This window comes from Sapajus apella, unplaced genomic scaffold, assembly GCF_009761245.1.
Source record: "Sapajus apella isolate SASKATOON/1434 unplaced genomic scaffold, GSC_monkey_1.0 scaffold185, whole genome shotgun sequence".
Lineage (NCBI taxonomy): Eukaryota > Metazoa > Chordata > Mammalia > Primates > Cebidae > Sapajus > Sapajus apella.
In genome coordinates, this window is record NW_022437125.1 from 1033000 (window position 1) to 1048607 (window position 15608).

The following is a 15608-nucleotide window of genomic DNA, read 5'->3' on the forward strand; positions in this document are numbered from 1 at the left end:
GACTCCATCTCAAAAAAAAAAAAAAAAAAAATCTCAGATCCTGAGAATGACCCTATGAGGCAGGTATAATGTAACTTTCATCTCATGAATGAGGTTCAGAGAAGTCAGATGACTTGTCCAGGGTCACACAGCTAGTGGACGGAGAGCTGGAATTGGAGCTGGGGTGTGCCCATAGTCCCTCCGTACACCCTGCCTGTCCCTTGAGTGAGCCCCATACCCCCAGCCTCACCTGGTGGTGGCAGATGTGGTCTCCCCACTGAGGACTTCTCTGTGACGTCCCATGGCCCTTATCCTCACCCGTGGACACATTCAGGCTGCAGTCCAGAGAGCCTGGCTGTAATTTGAGTCTTACCAAGCAGGGGGTGACGACGTGGGTGGGCAGGTGACAGCCAGGGCAGGGAGATTTGCCCAGACACTGGCACACAACAGCCTGGCAACCCGTGTGGCCCCGAGGAAGCTGGGGGCTTTAGGGGTGCATCCCGGAGTCTGGGGTGTGGTTCACACCATGGGCAGCAAGCAGACAGTCTTCACTCATGAGCAGCTGGAAGCGTATCAGGTAGGGGGGACAGGATGGGTCCTCAGTGGGTTTGACAGCTTTGGTTTCACAGTCTGGGAAATGGGAACAGAATCCCTTCATCCAGGTGTACCATCCGCCAGGGTTCCTGGTTGGGCTCTGTGTGTGGCGGCACCGGGCCTTCTGTGTGTGAGTGTGGGATGAGGGAGGAGGCGGGGGAAGGAGGCCCCAGAGGCAGGGTTCGGGTTAAGACAACACCTCTCTCCACAGGACTGCACATTCTTCACGAGGAAGGAGATCATGAGGTCAGTCCAGGGAGGAAGGGAGTGAAGGTCTGGAAAATCAACTTTCTATTCATTGCTGGAGGATATTTGCAATTTGGGGGGTGTGCGTGTGTATGTGTGTGTGCGCGCGCGTGTGTTTTCTTTTTTCCCTCCCTTCCTTCCTTCCTCCTTTCTTTCTCCTTTCTTTCTTTTCTTCCTTCCTTCCTTCCTTCTTTTCTTTCCTTTCTTTTTCTTTCTCTCTCTCTCCTCCTTCCTTCCTTCTTTCTTTTTCTCTTTCTTTCTCTCTCTCCCTCTTTCTTTCTTCTCTCTCTCTCATCGCTCTTCTTTGAGGCAGAGTCTCTGTTGCCTAGGCTGGAGTGCAGCACTGCAGTCAGGCTCATGGCAGCCTTGATCTCCCAAGCTCAGTTTATTCCCCCACCTCAAGTAGCTGGGACCACTGGTGCGCCACCATGTGTGGCTCATTTTTTTTTTTTTTTGGCAGAGATGGGAGTCTCACTATGTGAGACCCAGGCTGGTCTTAAACTCCTGGGCTCAATCAATCCTCCTGCCTCAGTCTCCCAAAGTGCTGGGATTACAGATGTGAGCTACCGTGCCCAACTGGTATTTCCAATCTGATGGCACTTAAACGGGGAAGGGGGGGCAGGTGTGGTCAGTGGATGGAGGCAGAGATGGAAAAGCTGAGAAGTCCCGTCTTGTCTTATTGCCCCAATCTCTAGGCTGATGAGCTTGGGCTTGGGAGCCGTGGAACATGTGTGAGCAGGGAGAGACCGTCAGCATGTTAGAAAGATTCTCCTGAGGCCGGGCGCGGTGGCTCACGCCTGTAATCCCAGCACTTTGGAAGGCTGAGACGGGTGGATCACCTGAGGTCAGGAGTTCCAGATCAGCCTGGCCCACATGGTGAAACTCTGTCTCTACTAATAATACAAAAATCAGCCAGGTGTGGTTACAGGTGCCTGTAATCCCAGCTACTTGGGAGGCTGAGGCAGGAGAATCACTTGAACCCGGGAGGCCAAGGTTGCAGGGAGCTGAGATTGTACTACTGCACTGCAGCCTGGCACAGTGGCTCACGCCTGTAATCCCAGCACTTTGGGAGGCCGAGGCAGATGGATCATGAGGTCAGATCGAAACCATCCTGGCCAACATGGTGAAACCCCGTGTCCACTAAAAATACAAAAATTAGCTGAGCGTGGTGGTGTGCACCTGTAGTCCCAGCTAGTAGGGAGGGTGAGGCAGGAGAATTGCTTGAACTGAGACCTGGGAGGCAGAGGTTGCAGTGAGCTGAGGTCGAACCACTGCACTCTAGTCTGGAAAGAAGGAAGGAAAGGGGAGGGGAGGAAAGGAAGGAAGGAAGGAAGGAAGGAAGGAAGGAGAGAGAGAAAGAGAAAGAAAGAAAGAGAGAAAGAGAGAGAGATTCTCTGGAGGCTGGGAGCCCAGGTGCAAAGTCCAAGGCCCGCTCTGGGTTGTGGAGTTGGCATAGGTGAGGGTGTGGGGAGGCGGCCCAAGGTGGCTGCAGGTTCCTGGCGTGACCCAGCAGGATGGACACGGATGAGTGTCCCACATCATCGCTAGGCCTGTAGGACCATTGTCCAGAGGCCTCGACCCATGAACTCAGAGCTATGAAACCCAAGCTGGCCAGGGTTCGGCTGCAGTGTGATCAGGGCCAAGGCCCCATTTATGTAGTCACAGGACATCCATTATTGATGGCCACAGCTTTTACTAGTGAGCCCCATTGTCTAGGTGAGGACAGCTTGCAGGGTCACCTTGGCCATCACGATCAAATTACTGATGGGGAAACTGAGGCTCAGACAGAGCGATGCTGACCCCAGACAGAAGGGTAGATGGGCAGAGCCCCAAGGAGGTTGAAGGCTGACTGACGTTTCATCTGTCCCAAGCTTCTTGCTTGTCAGACAGAATAATCAAGGCAAAGAGCAGGAGAGGAACCTGCTCAAAGCCACACAGAAACCTAAACCCAGGGTGTTCCCTGGGGGACCCCGATAGGGAACTGGGTGGTCAGGATGGAAGTTCCCGGTCTCCCTATTCCACCTCCATTGAGTTCCTAGTCATCATATGACCCAGGGACTCATGTCTCTCCCAGAGGCAGTCCCTAGCAGCTTGGGGACCTCAGACCCACCAAGGATGGTCTCTGCAAGGCTGCCGCTCAGCATGCCCTCATGAAGGTATGGCATCACCAGGTGAGGGCATTCGAGTGAAGAACTGGCCTTACAATCTATAGTGTGTGGTATTCAGTTATTTGGAAAATGCCTTTAGTCAGCCCTTTAGAAAAATGTGAATATTAGCTGTTTGCCTCTGCTCTGCCCCATTGAGGACCCTTCCTCCCATTTTTTTTTTCAAGATGGAGTCTTGTTCTTGTTGCCCAGCGTGGAGTGCCATGGCATGACCTTGGCTCACTGCAACCTCTGCCTCCCGGGTTCAAGTGATTCTCCACCTCAGTCTCCCAAGTAGCTGGGATTACAGGTACCTGCCACCACGCCCAGCTAATTTTTCGTATTTTTAGTAAAGATGGGGTTTCACCATGTTGGCCAGGCTTGTCTTGAACTCCTGACCTCAGGCGATCCTCCTGCCTTGACCTCCCAAAGTGCTGGGATTACAGGCATGAGCCACTGCACCCAGCCCCTTCCTCCCATTATGAGGAGAGAAAGGGAAGATATGAAAATGAGGGTATCAGCGGGCGCAGTGGCTCACACCTGCAATCCCAGCACTTTGGGAGCCCGAGGCGGGCGGATCACCTGAGGTAGGGAATTTGAGACCAGCTTGATCAACATGGAGAAACACTGTCTCTACTAAAAATACAAAAAAAAAAAAAAAAATTAGCTGGGCATGGTGGCACATGCCTGTAATCCCAGCTACTCAGGAAGCTGAGGCAGGAGAATCACTTGAACCCAGGAGGCAGAGGTTGAGGTGAGCCGAGATCAAGCCATTGCACTCTACCCCAGGCAACAAGAGGAAAACTTCATGAAAGAAAGAAAGAAGGGAGGAAGGAAGGAAGGGAGGGAGGGAGGGAGGAAGGGAGGAAGTAAGGAAGGAAGAAAGGAAGGAAGGAAGGAAAAGGGAAGAAAGAAAAAAGAGAAAGAAAGAAAAGAAAGAAAGAAAGAAAAGAAAGAAAGAAAGAAAGGAAACAGATGACGGTATCTTTGGAGGCAGGATCTTGCTGATAACATGATGGTATCCAGAGATGCGTAAATTACAGAGGATTGTCTGAATGCTTGCTGTGATCTGGCCATAAGCACCCTCCCTTCTCCCAACTCCATCTGCCTTATAAACTCCTACTCATGCTTCAAAGCCCAGCACCAATGTCCCCTCTTCCAGGAACCCCCTTCTCCCTATCTTGCTTTCCCCAGTCCAGTCTCCCTGTGACCTGTGGCCCTCTCTGCACCTTGGTCCTGCCCCGAGGGAGGTAGAGTTGCCTCTGTCAGACTCTGTATGCTTGAGGTCCAGGCCCAGGGCTGAGGGTTTTGAGGACCCGGTATCACTTGGTGTGCAGTGGACAGCTGTGAATGTGAAAGAGAAGGGACTTGGCCGGGCACGGTGGCTCACGCCTGTAATCGCAGCACTTTGGGAGTCCGAAGCAGGTGGATCACCCGAGGTGAAGAGTTTGAGACCAGCCCGACCAACACGGTGAAACCCCATCTCTAATAAAAACATAAAACAGTTAGCCAGGCGTGATGGGATGCACCTGTAATCTCAGCTATTCAGGGGGCTGACGCAGAAGAGTGGCTTGAACCCAGGAGGCATGGGTTGCAGTGAGCTGAGATCGCACCACCGCACTCCAGCCTGGGCGACAGAGCAAGACTCTGTCTCAAACAAACAAACAGACAGATAAAACAAAACGAAAGGGACAACCTCTTGCCTGCTCCCTGCCCCCAGCCTTTCCCAGCTTTTTTCTCCCCACATCAGGCTCTTCCATCGGTACCAGGACCTGGCCCCGCAACTCGTGCCCCTCGACTATACCACCTGTCCTGATGTGAAGGTGCCCTACGAACTCATTGGCAGCATGCCCGAGCTGAAGGTACGCCCGGGCCATGGGTCAGGCAGGGGAAAAATTAGTACAGATGTCTCTCATTGCATTCTTATGAGGTGGGTGCTGCAGTTTTCTTCATTTTACAGATAAGAAAACTGAGACTCTGAGAGGTTAAGACACTTGTTCATGGTCACACAGCTACAATGTGACAGAGGCAACATTAAAACCCAGAGCTGGCCAGCGTGGTGGCTCACACCTGTAATCCCACCACTTTGGGAGGCCAAGGCGGGTGGATCACCTGAAGTCAGGAGTTTGAGACCAGCCTGGCCAACATGGTGAAACCCCATCTCTACTAAAAATACAAAAATTAGCTGGCTATGGTGGCTCATGCCTGTAATCCCAGCACTTTGGGAGGCCGAGGTGGGCGGATCATGAGGTCAAGAGATGGAGACCATCCTGGCCAACATGGTGAAACCCCATCTCTACTAAAAATACAAAAGTTAGCTGGGCGTGGTGGCGTGCGCCTGTAGTCCCAACTACTTGGGATGTTGAGGCAGGAGAGTTGCTTGAAGCTGGGAGGCAGAGGTTGCAGTGAGCTGAGATCGCGCCACTGCACTCCAGCCTGGTGACAGAGTGAGAGTCCATCTCAAAACAAACAACAACCAAACAAACAAAAAACAAACCTCAGTACAGGGTGTGTTGCATGTCAAGTACTCAGAGAATGTTAATTCTTTTTGTAACAGGAGCTCTAAATGCAGGTTTTCTCAGTAGGATGTGTGACACATGATTTATGTCTTTGAGGGGAACTTGTGGGTTAAGTAACTGACTATGAGTAGGATTGATTTTATTGCAAGTGACAAAAACCTTATTTGAGAGGGACAGAATGGATTGGATCAGAATGGATTGCCCCTGAGCAACAACAAAAAAATCCAGGGGCAGGGGCAGTGTCAGGTATGTCTGGATCCAGGGGCTCTGATGATGTGCTCAGGAATGTTCCCGTATCTCTCGGCTCCTCCCAGGAAGAGGTTTCAGTCTCAGGGAGCCTCTCCTCTTGAGGCTGTGAAAAGACCTCTCAGCCACTCAGCTTTAGCTTCTGTGAGCTCTGCAAGCAACAGAAACCGGATCCTCTCCCTCCCAATTTTTCAGAAAAATGTCCCAGGGCAGCCTCTGATTGGCTAATTTGAGTTACATGCCCATCCCAGAGTCAATCACCATTGCCAGGTGAATGGAACTCTCTGATTGGCCTTGCCTGGGTCATATGGCTGCTCCAAGAGCTGGAAGTGGGAGTCAAGTTGGCTCAGACCACAGGGGCAGAGGGTGGAGCTGTCCAAAGTCCTGTCCGGGAACCATGGGAGGGAGCGAGTCTTGATGGAGGGTACTTGGAGGTTCCCATAAAGTGGGTGCTGACAGTGAGACTACATGGACCCCTAGGGACCCTGGGGGTCAGAAGATGGCCTCCCAGCTTCCTTCCTCTCCCCAGGATAACCCCTTCCGCCAGAGGATCGCCCAGGTCTTCTCCAACAATGGGGATGGCCACATGACCTTAGATAACTTTTTGGACATGTTTTCTGTGATGAGCGAAATGGCTCCCCGTGACCTCAAGGCCTACTATGCTTTTAAAATTTATGGTAGGTGCACAGCCCTGGGGTTGGGGATCATGGGCATGGGGTGGGCAGTGGGAACCGGTTGGGGTCACCTCCATCTCATACATCTCCCCAAGTGCTTTGAGACCCTGTGTGGCCTGGTCCTCCACCCCACTCGAATGCCTCCCACCTCATTTTTTTGCTAACTCTATTCCAGCCACACTGGCTTTGCTGTTCCTCAAACATACCACACTCTTTCGGCTTCTGGGCCTTTGCCTCTGCTAAACTCTCTGCCTAGAACACCTTTCCCTGGTTCCTTCTTTATTTATTTATATTATTTATTTTTTTGAGATGGAGTTTCGCTCTTGCTGCCCAGGCTGGATTGCAGTGGCTCAATCTTGGCTCACTGCAACCTCCGCCTCCTAGGTTCAAGTGATTCTCCTGCCTCAGTCTTCTGAATAGTTGGGACTACATGCATGCACCACCACGCCTGGCTCATTTTTGTATTTTTAGTAGAGATGGGGTTCCATCATGTTGGCCAGGCTGGTCTCGAACTCCTGACCTCAGGTGATTCGCTCACCCCGGCCTCCCAAAGTGCTGGGATTACAGGCGTGAGCCACCGGGCCCAGCTTCCCTGGCTCCTTCTTCTTTTTTTTTTTTTTTTTTTTGTTTGAGATGGAGTCTCACTCTATCACCCAGGCTAGAGTGCATGCAGTGATGTGATCTCAGCTCACTGCAACCTCTGCGGCCTAGGTTCAAGCAATGCTGCCTGGGTTCAAGCAATTCTCCTGCCTCAGCCTCCTGAGTAGCTGGGATTACAGGCGCCTGCCACCGTGCCTGGCTAATTTTTGTATTTTTACTAGAGACGAGATTTCACCATTTTGCCTAGGCTGGTCTTGAACTTCTGACCTCATGATCCACCCGCCTCAGCCTCTCAAAGTGCTGGGATTACGGCATGAGCCACTGCCCCCACCTCCCCGGCTCCTCCTTATCTTTGAAGTCTAGGTTGAAAGTAGGCCTCCCCCCATTCACCCCACCAATCCCACCATCCTATTTCTCTTCCAGCACCAGGCAATGCTGCTTAATTTCTTGTTCACTGACCTGTTCACTTCTTATTGACCCCAGAGGTACTGACAGTATCTGTTTTGCTCACTATCTGTCTTATATGCCTGGCTCGGTAAACATTTGTTGAATGACTGAATGAAAGAAAAGCAGTTATCTTAGTGCCTGGCACCTTGTGTTTTTGTCTATTTGAGATGTCTTGCTCTGTCACCCAGGCTAGAGTGCAGTGACACGATCTCAGCTCACTGCAACCTCCGTCTCCCGGGTTCAAGCAATTCTCCTGCTTCAGTCTCCCAAGTAGCTGGGATTACAGGCACCTGCCACCACGCCTGGCTAATTTTTGTATTTTTAGTAGAGATGGGGTTTCACTATGTTGGCCAGGCTGGTCTCAAACTCCTGACCTCAGGTGATCCACCTGCCTCAGCCTCCCAAAGTGCTGGGATTACAGGCGTGAGTCACCCACCCAACCTTGGTTTCCCCTTCTGTAACATGGGCACAGTATATGCCCACAGCTGGCCCAGCCTGCCTGCCACCTGCTGTCACTCCCTGTCTGTCTTGCTTTGCAGATTTTAACAATGACGACTACATTTGTGCATGGGACCTGGAGCAGACCGTGACCAAACTGACTCGGGGGGAGCTGAGCGCTGAGGAGGTGAGCCTGGTGTGCGAGAAGGTGCTGGATGAGGCTGATGGGGACCATGATGGGCGGCTGTCCCTGGAAGACTTCCAGAACATGATCCTCCGGGCACCAGACTTCCTCAGGTGATGCTCTTCGCCACACCCACAATCCATGTGCACATGTGACGGGCCTCTGACGGAGACAGTTCACAGACTGTTTCTGAAGATTCCTCTATTCATTCTTTTGCGACTCGGGAACTTTCTCAATTTCCCTGGTCTCAGTCCCTGCATCTGTAAAATGGGGAGAATTTGGGACCCCCAGGCACCTGTTGCGGGTGGATGCACCTTTTTTTTTTTAAACGGTGTCTCACTCTTGTCACCAGGCTGGAGTGCAATCTCAGCTCACTGCAACCTCCACCTCCCGGGTTCAAGCAATTCTCTGCCTCAGTCTCCCGAGTAGCTGGGATTACAGGCACGTGCCACCATGCTCAGCTAATTTTTGTATTTTCAGTAGAGATGGGGTTTCACCATATTGGCCAGGCTGGTCTCAAACTCCTGACCTCAGATGATCCAGCCGCCTCGGCCTCCCAAAGTGCTGGGAATACAGGTGTGGGCCACTGTGCGCGGCCTGGGTGCACCTCTTTTGGCAAGTAGAATGTGGCTGGACTTCAGCCCTTACTGCCTGAACAATTTGCAGTGAAAAGACTGTGCAACTGTACTTGGCAGCCTTGGGGGAAAATCAACCCCCACAGCAGGGCAAAGTGTGGTCAATAGGCTAATCTGCCCCAAAGCCTGCTCTTGTACCTCCTGTGAGCTAAGAATGGCTTTTATATTTGCAAAAGGTTAGAAAAAAATCAAAGAATAATAATATTCCAACCAGGTGTGATGTTTCATGCCTTTAATCCCAGCACTTTGGGAGGCTAAGCAGGGAGGACCTCTTGAACTCAGGAGATTGAGACAAACCTGGGCAACATAAGGAGAGCCCATATCTACCAAATAATAAAAATAAAAAAACAGCCAGGCACGGTGGTGTACGCCTGTAGTTCCAGCTACTTGGGAGGCTGAGGTGGAGGATTGCTTGAGCCCAGGAGGTCAAGGGCGCAGTGAGCTCTGATTGTGACATGCACTCCAGCCTGGGTTACAGAGTGAGACCCTGTCTCAAAAATAAATAAATACATTTTAAAAATTAAAAAAAAACTTGGCCGGGCATGGTGGCTCATGCCTGTAATTCCAGCACTTTGGGAGGCTGAGGTAGGTGGATCACCTGAGGTCAGGAATTCAAGGCCAGCCTCGCCAACATGGTAAAACCCCGTCTCTACTGAAAATATAAATTTTAACTGGGTGTGACGGTGGGTGCCTGTACTCCCAGCTACTCTGGAGGCTGAGGCATGAGAATTGCTTGAACCCAGGAGGCGGAGGTTGCAGTGAGCTGAAATCACACCACTGCACTCTAGCCTGGGTGACAGAGCGAGACTCCACCTCAAAAAAAGTAAAATAAAATAAAAAAATCAAAGGCATGTGCTCTCAACCCCTCTGGGGATCCCCCTGCCTAGGGGTGTTTGAGGGTGTTTGAGGGATGCCACATGGCATCCTTCCTGCCTGTCCCAGCGACTTCCCCTGAGCATGTTGATGGGGAGGAGGAAGAGGGACTGTCCACTCCGCGAAGGCACTGAGTCCTTTTCTCTCCGTGCACAGCACCTTCCACATCCGAATCTGATGGTGCCACAGAGGAGCCAGCTACAGGAGGGCAGGTGACCCCTCACCCTCTGTGGACTCTGGTTTCTGGGAATAAACACAAATCACCAAATCGTGCCTGCTTGGAGGACGCATTTTCCCACCTTGAAACTGGAAGATGGGCGGGAGGCAGCCTAGAATCTTATCTTTGACTTTGCTGTGTGACCCTGGGTGTGACCACACCCTCTCTGGGCCATGATCTCCCTGTTTGTACAAGGAAGGGGTGACTCCTAGATCGTCTTCACTGTGAAGGCTGGAAATGCCTTGTTGGTTGTGGGTGTCCGTGGCGGAGATGAGGTGGGGAGGTTGGGCCCGTGCTGTCCTACCCTAGGGCTCCCACTCCGAAGGCCAAACCTCAGCCTTGACTGCTCAAGTTGCTTATTTTATTTTACTTTTTTGAGAGAGTCTCACTCTGTCACCCAGGCTGGAGTGCAGTGTCGTGATCTCAGCTCACTTGAACCTCTACCTCCCGGGTTCAAGCGACTCTCCTGCCTCAGTCTCCCCCATAGCTGGGATTACAGGCACCTGCCACCAGGCCTGCCTAACTTTCGTATTTTTAGTAGAGATGGGGTTTCGACATGTTGGCCAGGCTGGTCTCAAACTCCCAACCTCAGGTGAGCTGCTCGCCTCGGCCTCCCAAGGGGCTGGGATTACAGGTGTGAGCCACCGCACCCGGCTCAAGCTGCTTCTTATGCCTCAATCCGAGTCATCAAAGGGACTGAAACTTACTCCTGGCTGATTCACTAGAGCTGCCAAGAGGAGGCCTCTGATGGGGAGGGGTGGGAATGTCATTCACTGAGGTGGGCACTGCACTTTACAGTTTATGATGTGTCTGCCCCCTGCCGTGACACTGACCCCCTATAACAACCCCGCAGGGTTGGCTGAGGATCATGCCCTCATTTGGAGGGAGGAGACAGACTTGCCTAAGTCCACACCACAAGTCATTTGCAGGGGCGGGCTTGAAGCCAGGTGCCCCTCATACCGGATCCCACCTTGTACATTTGGGGAACCCCACGCCCCCTCCACCTGGGGTTGTCTGAGGGCTCCCATCTATGCCCCAGTCGGTCCAAGGAATGCTCACTCCTGCAACCAAGACCAGCCCCTAGGGACCTTCCCAGACACCTCCACTGTACGGTATGTCACATTTAGAGTCCTTGTTCCCATCCTAAACCCCTAATTAATTAAGCAGCTACTGGGCAGGGTGTGGTGGCTAAAGCCTGCAATCCCAGCACTGTGGGAGGCCGAGGCGGGCAGATCACCTGAGCCCGGGAATTCAAGACCAGGCTGGGCAACATGGCGAAACCCCATCTCTACCAAAAATACAAAAATAAGCTGGGTGCTGTAGTGCATGCCTGTAGTCCCAGCTACTTGGGAGGCTCAGGAGGGAGGATTGCTTGAGCCCAGGAGAGGGAGGTGGTAGTGATTGGAGATCGTGCCACTGCACTCCAGCCTGGGCAGTAGAGCGAGACTCTGTCTCTAAATAAATAAATAAATACATAGGCCAGGCGCAGTGGCTCATGCCTATAATCCCAGCACTTTTGGAGGCCGAGGTGGGTGGATTACCCGAGGTCAGAAGTTCGAGACTAGCCTGGCCAACATGGTGAAACCCAGCCTTTACTGAAAATACAAAAATTAGCCAGGCATGGTGGTGCGCACCTGTAATCCCAGCTACTTGTGAGGCAGAGGCAGGAGGATCAATTGAATGGGGAGATGGAGGTTGCAGTGAGTTGAGATTGTGACACTGCACGCCAGCCTGGGCGAAAGAGTGAGACTTCATCTCAAAAACAAAGAAAAAAAGAAAAAAAAAAAGTCCATCCAGAGACGTCTAGACTTGCCAAAGGTCACACAGCCCCACAACCAAGGACTCTCTCCAGAACCCTCTTCCAGACACAGCCCTGTGATGCCTCCTCCATCCCCTGCCTTTTTTTTTTTTTTTTTTTCCCAGAGACTTGCTCTGTCGCCCAGGCTGGAGTGCAGTGGCATGATCTGGGCTCACTGCAACCTCAGCCTCCCAGGTTCAAGCGATTCTCCTGCCTCAGCCTCCCGAGTAGCTGGGATTACAGGTGCCCGCCACCACACCAGGCTAATTTTTTATTTTTAGTAGAGACGGGATTTCACCATGTTGGTCAGGCCGGTCTCGAACTCCTGGCCTCAAGTGATCCATCTACCTCGACCCCTCAAAGTGCTGGGATTACAGGCGTGCACCGCCTCGCCCAGCATGCAGTGTGCTTTTAGACAACAGAACAAACAGATGACGTGGGAAGACGGCTCGGTGATTCACCTGGCTTCAATTCCTGGTGCTGACACCCATAGCTCTGTAGCCTTGCTCACGCCTCTCCTCCTCTCTGAACCTCAGTCTCTTCTTCAAAACGTGGAGGATAACCCTACCTAAGGGGCTTGCTGTGGGTTATCAAATAATGGATACAGTGGGTCCGGTGCAGGGGCTGATGGACAGGAGGTACCCCAAACCATCAGGATTACTCAGATGATTATTGCTAAAATAACCAGCTCACCCCACAGGTGACTGTAGGAACAGACTCCCAAAACGTCTTTATTCCATTTCCCGGGTTCCCGAAGATTCCCGAATGCCGTGGTCTGGGGCCATGGAAGAACTGTTAGGACATCCAGGAGTGTGGCAACCCCTGGCACCAAGAGTCCCAGAGCTGGGGTGGACCCGTTCTCTAGCAGTACCCAGGGGCAAAGGGTGGCGGTTGTCGGTACTCCTCTGGGAGCTGGTCATTCTCAGGCTCTGCCAAGCCCTGGCACTCTGGCTTGGAGTCCTGGGAGGATACAGCTCTCACTACCGTTTGGTGCCAGCTCCTGCGCCCTGAAGTCACCTCATTGCAGCTGGCCGACCTCTCGGCCTTCCTGGTGGGGATCTTTCTGTCTTTTGGCGCCTGAGGCTCTGAGGGGTTTTCAAGGGACGTGGCCACAAAGGGGTCCGGGTAGACTCTGTCCCTTAAGGTGGTGTCCCCTGACGGTTCTTGGCTGCCTTTTCTGGTCCCAGGGCCTGAGGTCACCGTGGATCTCCGGACATCCAAGAGTGACGACAAGTTCACAGTGGCGAGGTGGGTTTTCAGCTGCTGCCGGACCCTCTGGCCTCTCTCGGGGAGCATTTTGAGGTTCCTCCAGAGTTTCTGACGGGCCTCTCCCAGAGGGGCTTTTGAGGGGCAGGAGGAAGTGGCTTCCTCAGTGGTTATTCTGTTCATCTCTGCTGACAGCTTCCTTTCCTTTGATTGGTGAAGCAGGACTGGCTTTGGGGAGGGCTGAAAATGAGAGCCCATGAGGCCTGGGGCAGTTCGCCCACCAAAGCACCACATCTGCCCCAGACACTGGAGCCAGGGTTCCACCCAGATGCCCCGGGGCTGAGAAACGTGCCCATGTGAGCCCCCAAATCTGATCCCATTCCCCATCCTTCTCATCTCGGTAAATGGCTTCATCGTCTCACTGTCTCCCTCAGGGGTTGGCAAACTTCTTCTTTTTTTTTTAGATGGAGTTTGGCTCTCGTTGCCCAGGCTGGAGTGCAATGGCACGATCTGGGCTCATCGCAACCTCACCTCCCGGGCTCAAGCAATTCTCCTGCCTCAGCCTCCCGAGTAGCTGGGATTACAGGCATGTGCCACCATGTCTGGCTAATTTTGTATTTTTAGTAGAGACAGGGTTTCACCATGTTGACCAGGCAGGTCTCGAACTCCTGACTGCAGGTGATCCACCCACCACGGCTTCCCAGAGTGCTGGGATTACAGGCATGAGCCACTGCACCTGGCCTGGCAAACTTCTTTTACAAAGGGTCAGAGAGCAGATATTTCAGCTTTGCAGGCCGTACCATCTGCCTCAATGACTTAGCTCTGCTGTTGCAGGGGGATGCCAGAGGTTACATGTCAACCAGTGAGTGTGCCTGGGTTCTAATATAGCTTTATTTATAAATATGGACCTTTGAATTTCATCTGATATTCACAGGTTACGAAATACTATCTTTACAAAAATGTGGGGTCAGGTGTGATAGCTCACACCTATAATCCCAGTACTTTGGGAGGCTGAGGCAGGAGGATTGTTTGGGGCCAGGAGTTTGAGACCAACCTGGGCAATGTAGTGAGACCCCATCTCTACAAATGTTTCTTTTTGACAGGGTCTTGCTTTGTCATCCAGGCTGGAGTGCAGTGGTGCAGTCATGGCTCCCTGCAGCCTCCACCTCCTGGTCCTCCCACCTCGGCCCCCAGAGTAGCTGACTACAGATGTGTGCCACCATGCCTGGCTAATTTTTTAACTTTTTGTGGAGGCAGGGTTTTGCTATGTTGCCCAGGCTGGTCTCAAATTCCTGGCCTCAAGCAGTCCTCCTGGCTCAGCCTCCCAAAGCGCTCGGATTACAGGTATGAGCCACTGTGCAGACCAAATATCCACTTCTCTTTCCACCACCCCTGGGCTATCATTCTTGTCCCTCCCACCTTGACACTGTTCCCCACCTCGACCCCACTTCCTCCTTCTTTCCATCTCCACCAGTGCCCCCGAAAGCCCCTTCTGCACCAAGTAGCCACAGGCAACATTTAAAACCACCAGCCCAGGCCGGGTGTGGTGGCTCATGCCTGTAATCCCAGCACTTTGGGAGGCTGAGATGGGCGGATCATGAATGAGGTCAGGGGTTTGAGACCAGCCTGGCCAACATGGTGAAACCCCAGCTCTACTAAAAATACAAAAATTAGCTGGGTGTGGTGGCAGATGCCTATAATCCCAGATACTCAGGAGGCTGAGGCACGAGAATTGCTTGAACCTGGGAAGTGGAGATTGCAGTGAGCCTAGACTATGCCATTGCACTCCAGCCTGAGTGACAAAGCAACACTCCATCTCAAAACAAACAAACAAACAAACCAAACACCAGTTCCGCCATGAATACACCTTCCTATGGCTCCCTGGTGCAATTGGAATAGAATCCCAAATTGGCCCCTGCTGAGCCTGGGGCTTCAGCTTCTGACAATCTTTCTTTCTCTTTCTGTCTCTCTCTCACTAACCCCACTCCATCTATATGCTGGCTTTTATTGTTCTGTTTTCCAAACAACCAAGCTCCAGGACTTTTGCAAGCACCATTCCCTCTGCCTGGAATGTCCTCCCTGTGTCTGTGTATATGACTGGCTCCTGCTCACCTGTACATCTCAGCTGTATGCCACCTCCTCTAGGAAGCTTTCCCTGACTGCCTTCCCCCACTTGCACTCCGCCCCTCCACTGATGTCCATCATACCAGCCTGTTTCATTTGTACCACTGTCATAACTTCCCCTGCTGGGCAAGGGGCTTGGAGAACACTTAGGCTTCAACCCAGGGGTCCCTAAAGGTCTCCCAAGCCCCAAGATGCTGTGATACATTCATTCATCTACTTCACAGAGTCCTTAGTTAAGTACTTTCAATATGGCAGGTCCTCTCAGAGGGGTGGGAGAAGCAGAGGCAAACAAGCCAGATGGATTCTCCAGTCTCTCAGAGCTCACAGTCTGATGGGGGAGGCAGCCAGGGAGCATGTAAGCCCATAAATAGACAGGATTTGGGGGAACATTTTTAGGAAGTCGCTGCAGTGAATAAACAGGATAATGTGAAGGAGAATGTAGAAGGCGTTGCTTTAGGTCTGGAGCCTGAAGAAGGAGGCACTTGAAGAACTGAATGAAGACATGGGAAATCTAGGGGGAGGGCACAGGGTTTGTGCAAAGGACCTGAGGTGAGACCGGCACGTGCAGAGACCCTGAGCTAGCTTGCTGTGTCTGACAACAGATGGTATGGCAGCAGGGCCAGCGCTGGGTAGGTGATGGGCAGAAAGAGGAACTGAGATTGCAGTTTAATTTTTTTTTTTTTT

At 52.2% G+C, this 15608-nt stretch overlaps 2 protein-coding genes across 3 annotated transcripts in view; one reads left to right on the top strand and one right to left on the bottom strand.

The window, feature by feature from the left end:
• Positions 1–437: 437 nt before the first annotated feature.
• CIB3 (calcium and integrin binding family member 3) lies at positions 438–9757 on the top strand. Its single transcript, XM_032268720.1, has 6 exons — positions 438–556; positions 785–819; positions 4714–4825; positions 6258–6405; positions 7989–8184; positions 9736–9757. The coding sequence occupies exons 1-6, from the start codon at positions 506–508 to the stop codon at positions 9755–9757; spliced, it is 564 nt and encodes a 187-aa protein (XP_032124611.1). The 5' UTR covers positions 438–505.
• A 2538-nt stretch (positions 9758–12295) lies between these two features.
• HSH2D (hematopoietic SH2 domain containing) overlaps positions 12296–15608 on the bottom strand; it is a 15591-nt gene continuing 12278 nt past the window's right edge. For both annotated transcript variants that reach the window (XM_032268674.1, XM_032268672.1), the window contains exon 6: positions 12296–13040. In XM_032268674.1, coding sequence (XP_032124565.1) covers positions 12980–13040 — 61 coding nt within the window. In that variant the 3' untranslated portion in view covers positions 12296–12979. The remainder of the gene's footprint in view (positions 13041–15608) is intronic.

Coding starts and splice junctions, on each gene's coding strand:
- CIB3 (XM_032268720.1), top strand. CDS start 506: ATGGGCAGCAAGCAGACAGTCTTCACTCATGAGCAGCTGGAAGCGTAT. Junction 6,406..7,988: donor CTATGCTTTTAAAATTTATG/GTAGGTGCACAG, acceptor CTTGCTTTGCAG/ATTTTAACAATGACGACTAC. Junction 8,185..9,735: donor CGGGCACCAGACTTCCTCAG/GTGATGCTCTTC, acceptor CTCCGTGCACAG/CACCTTCCACATCCGAATCT.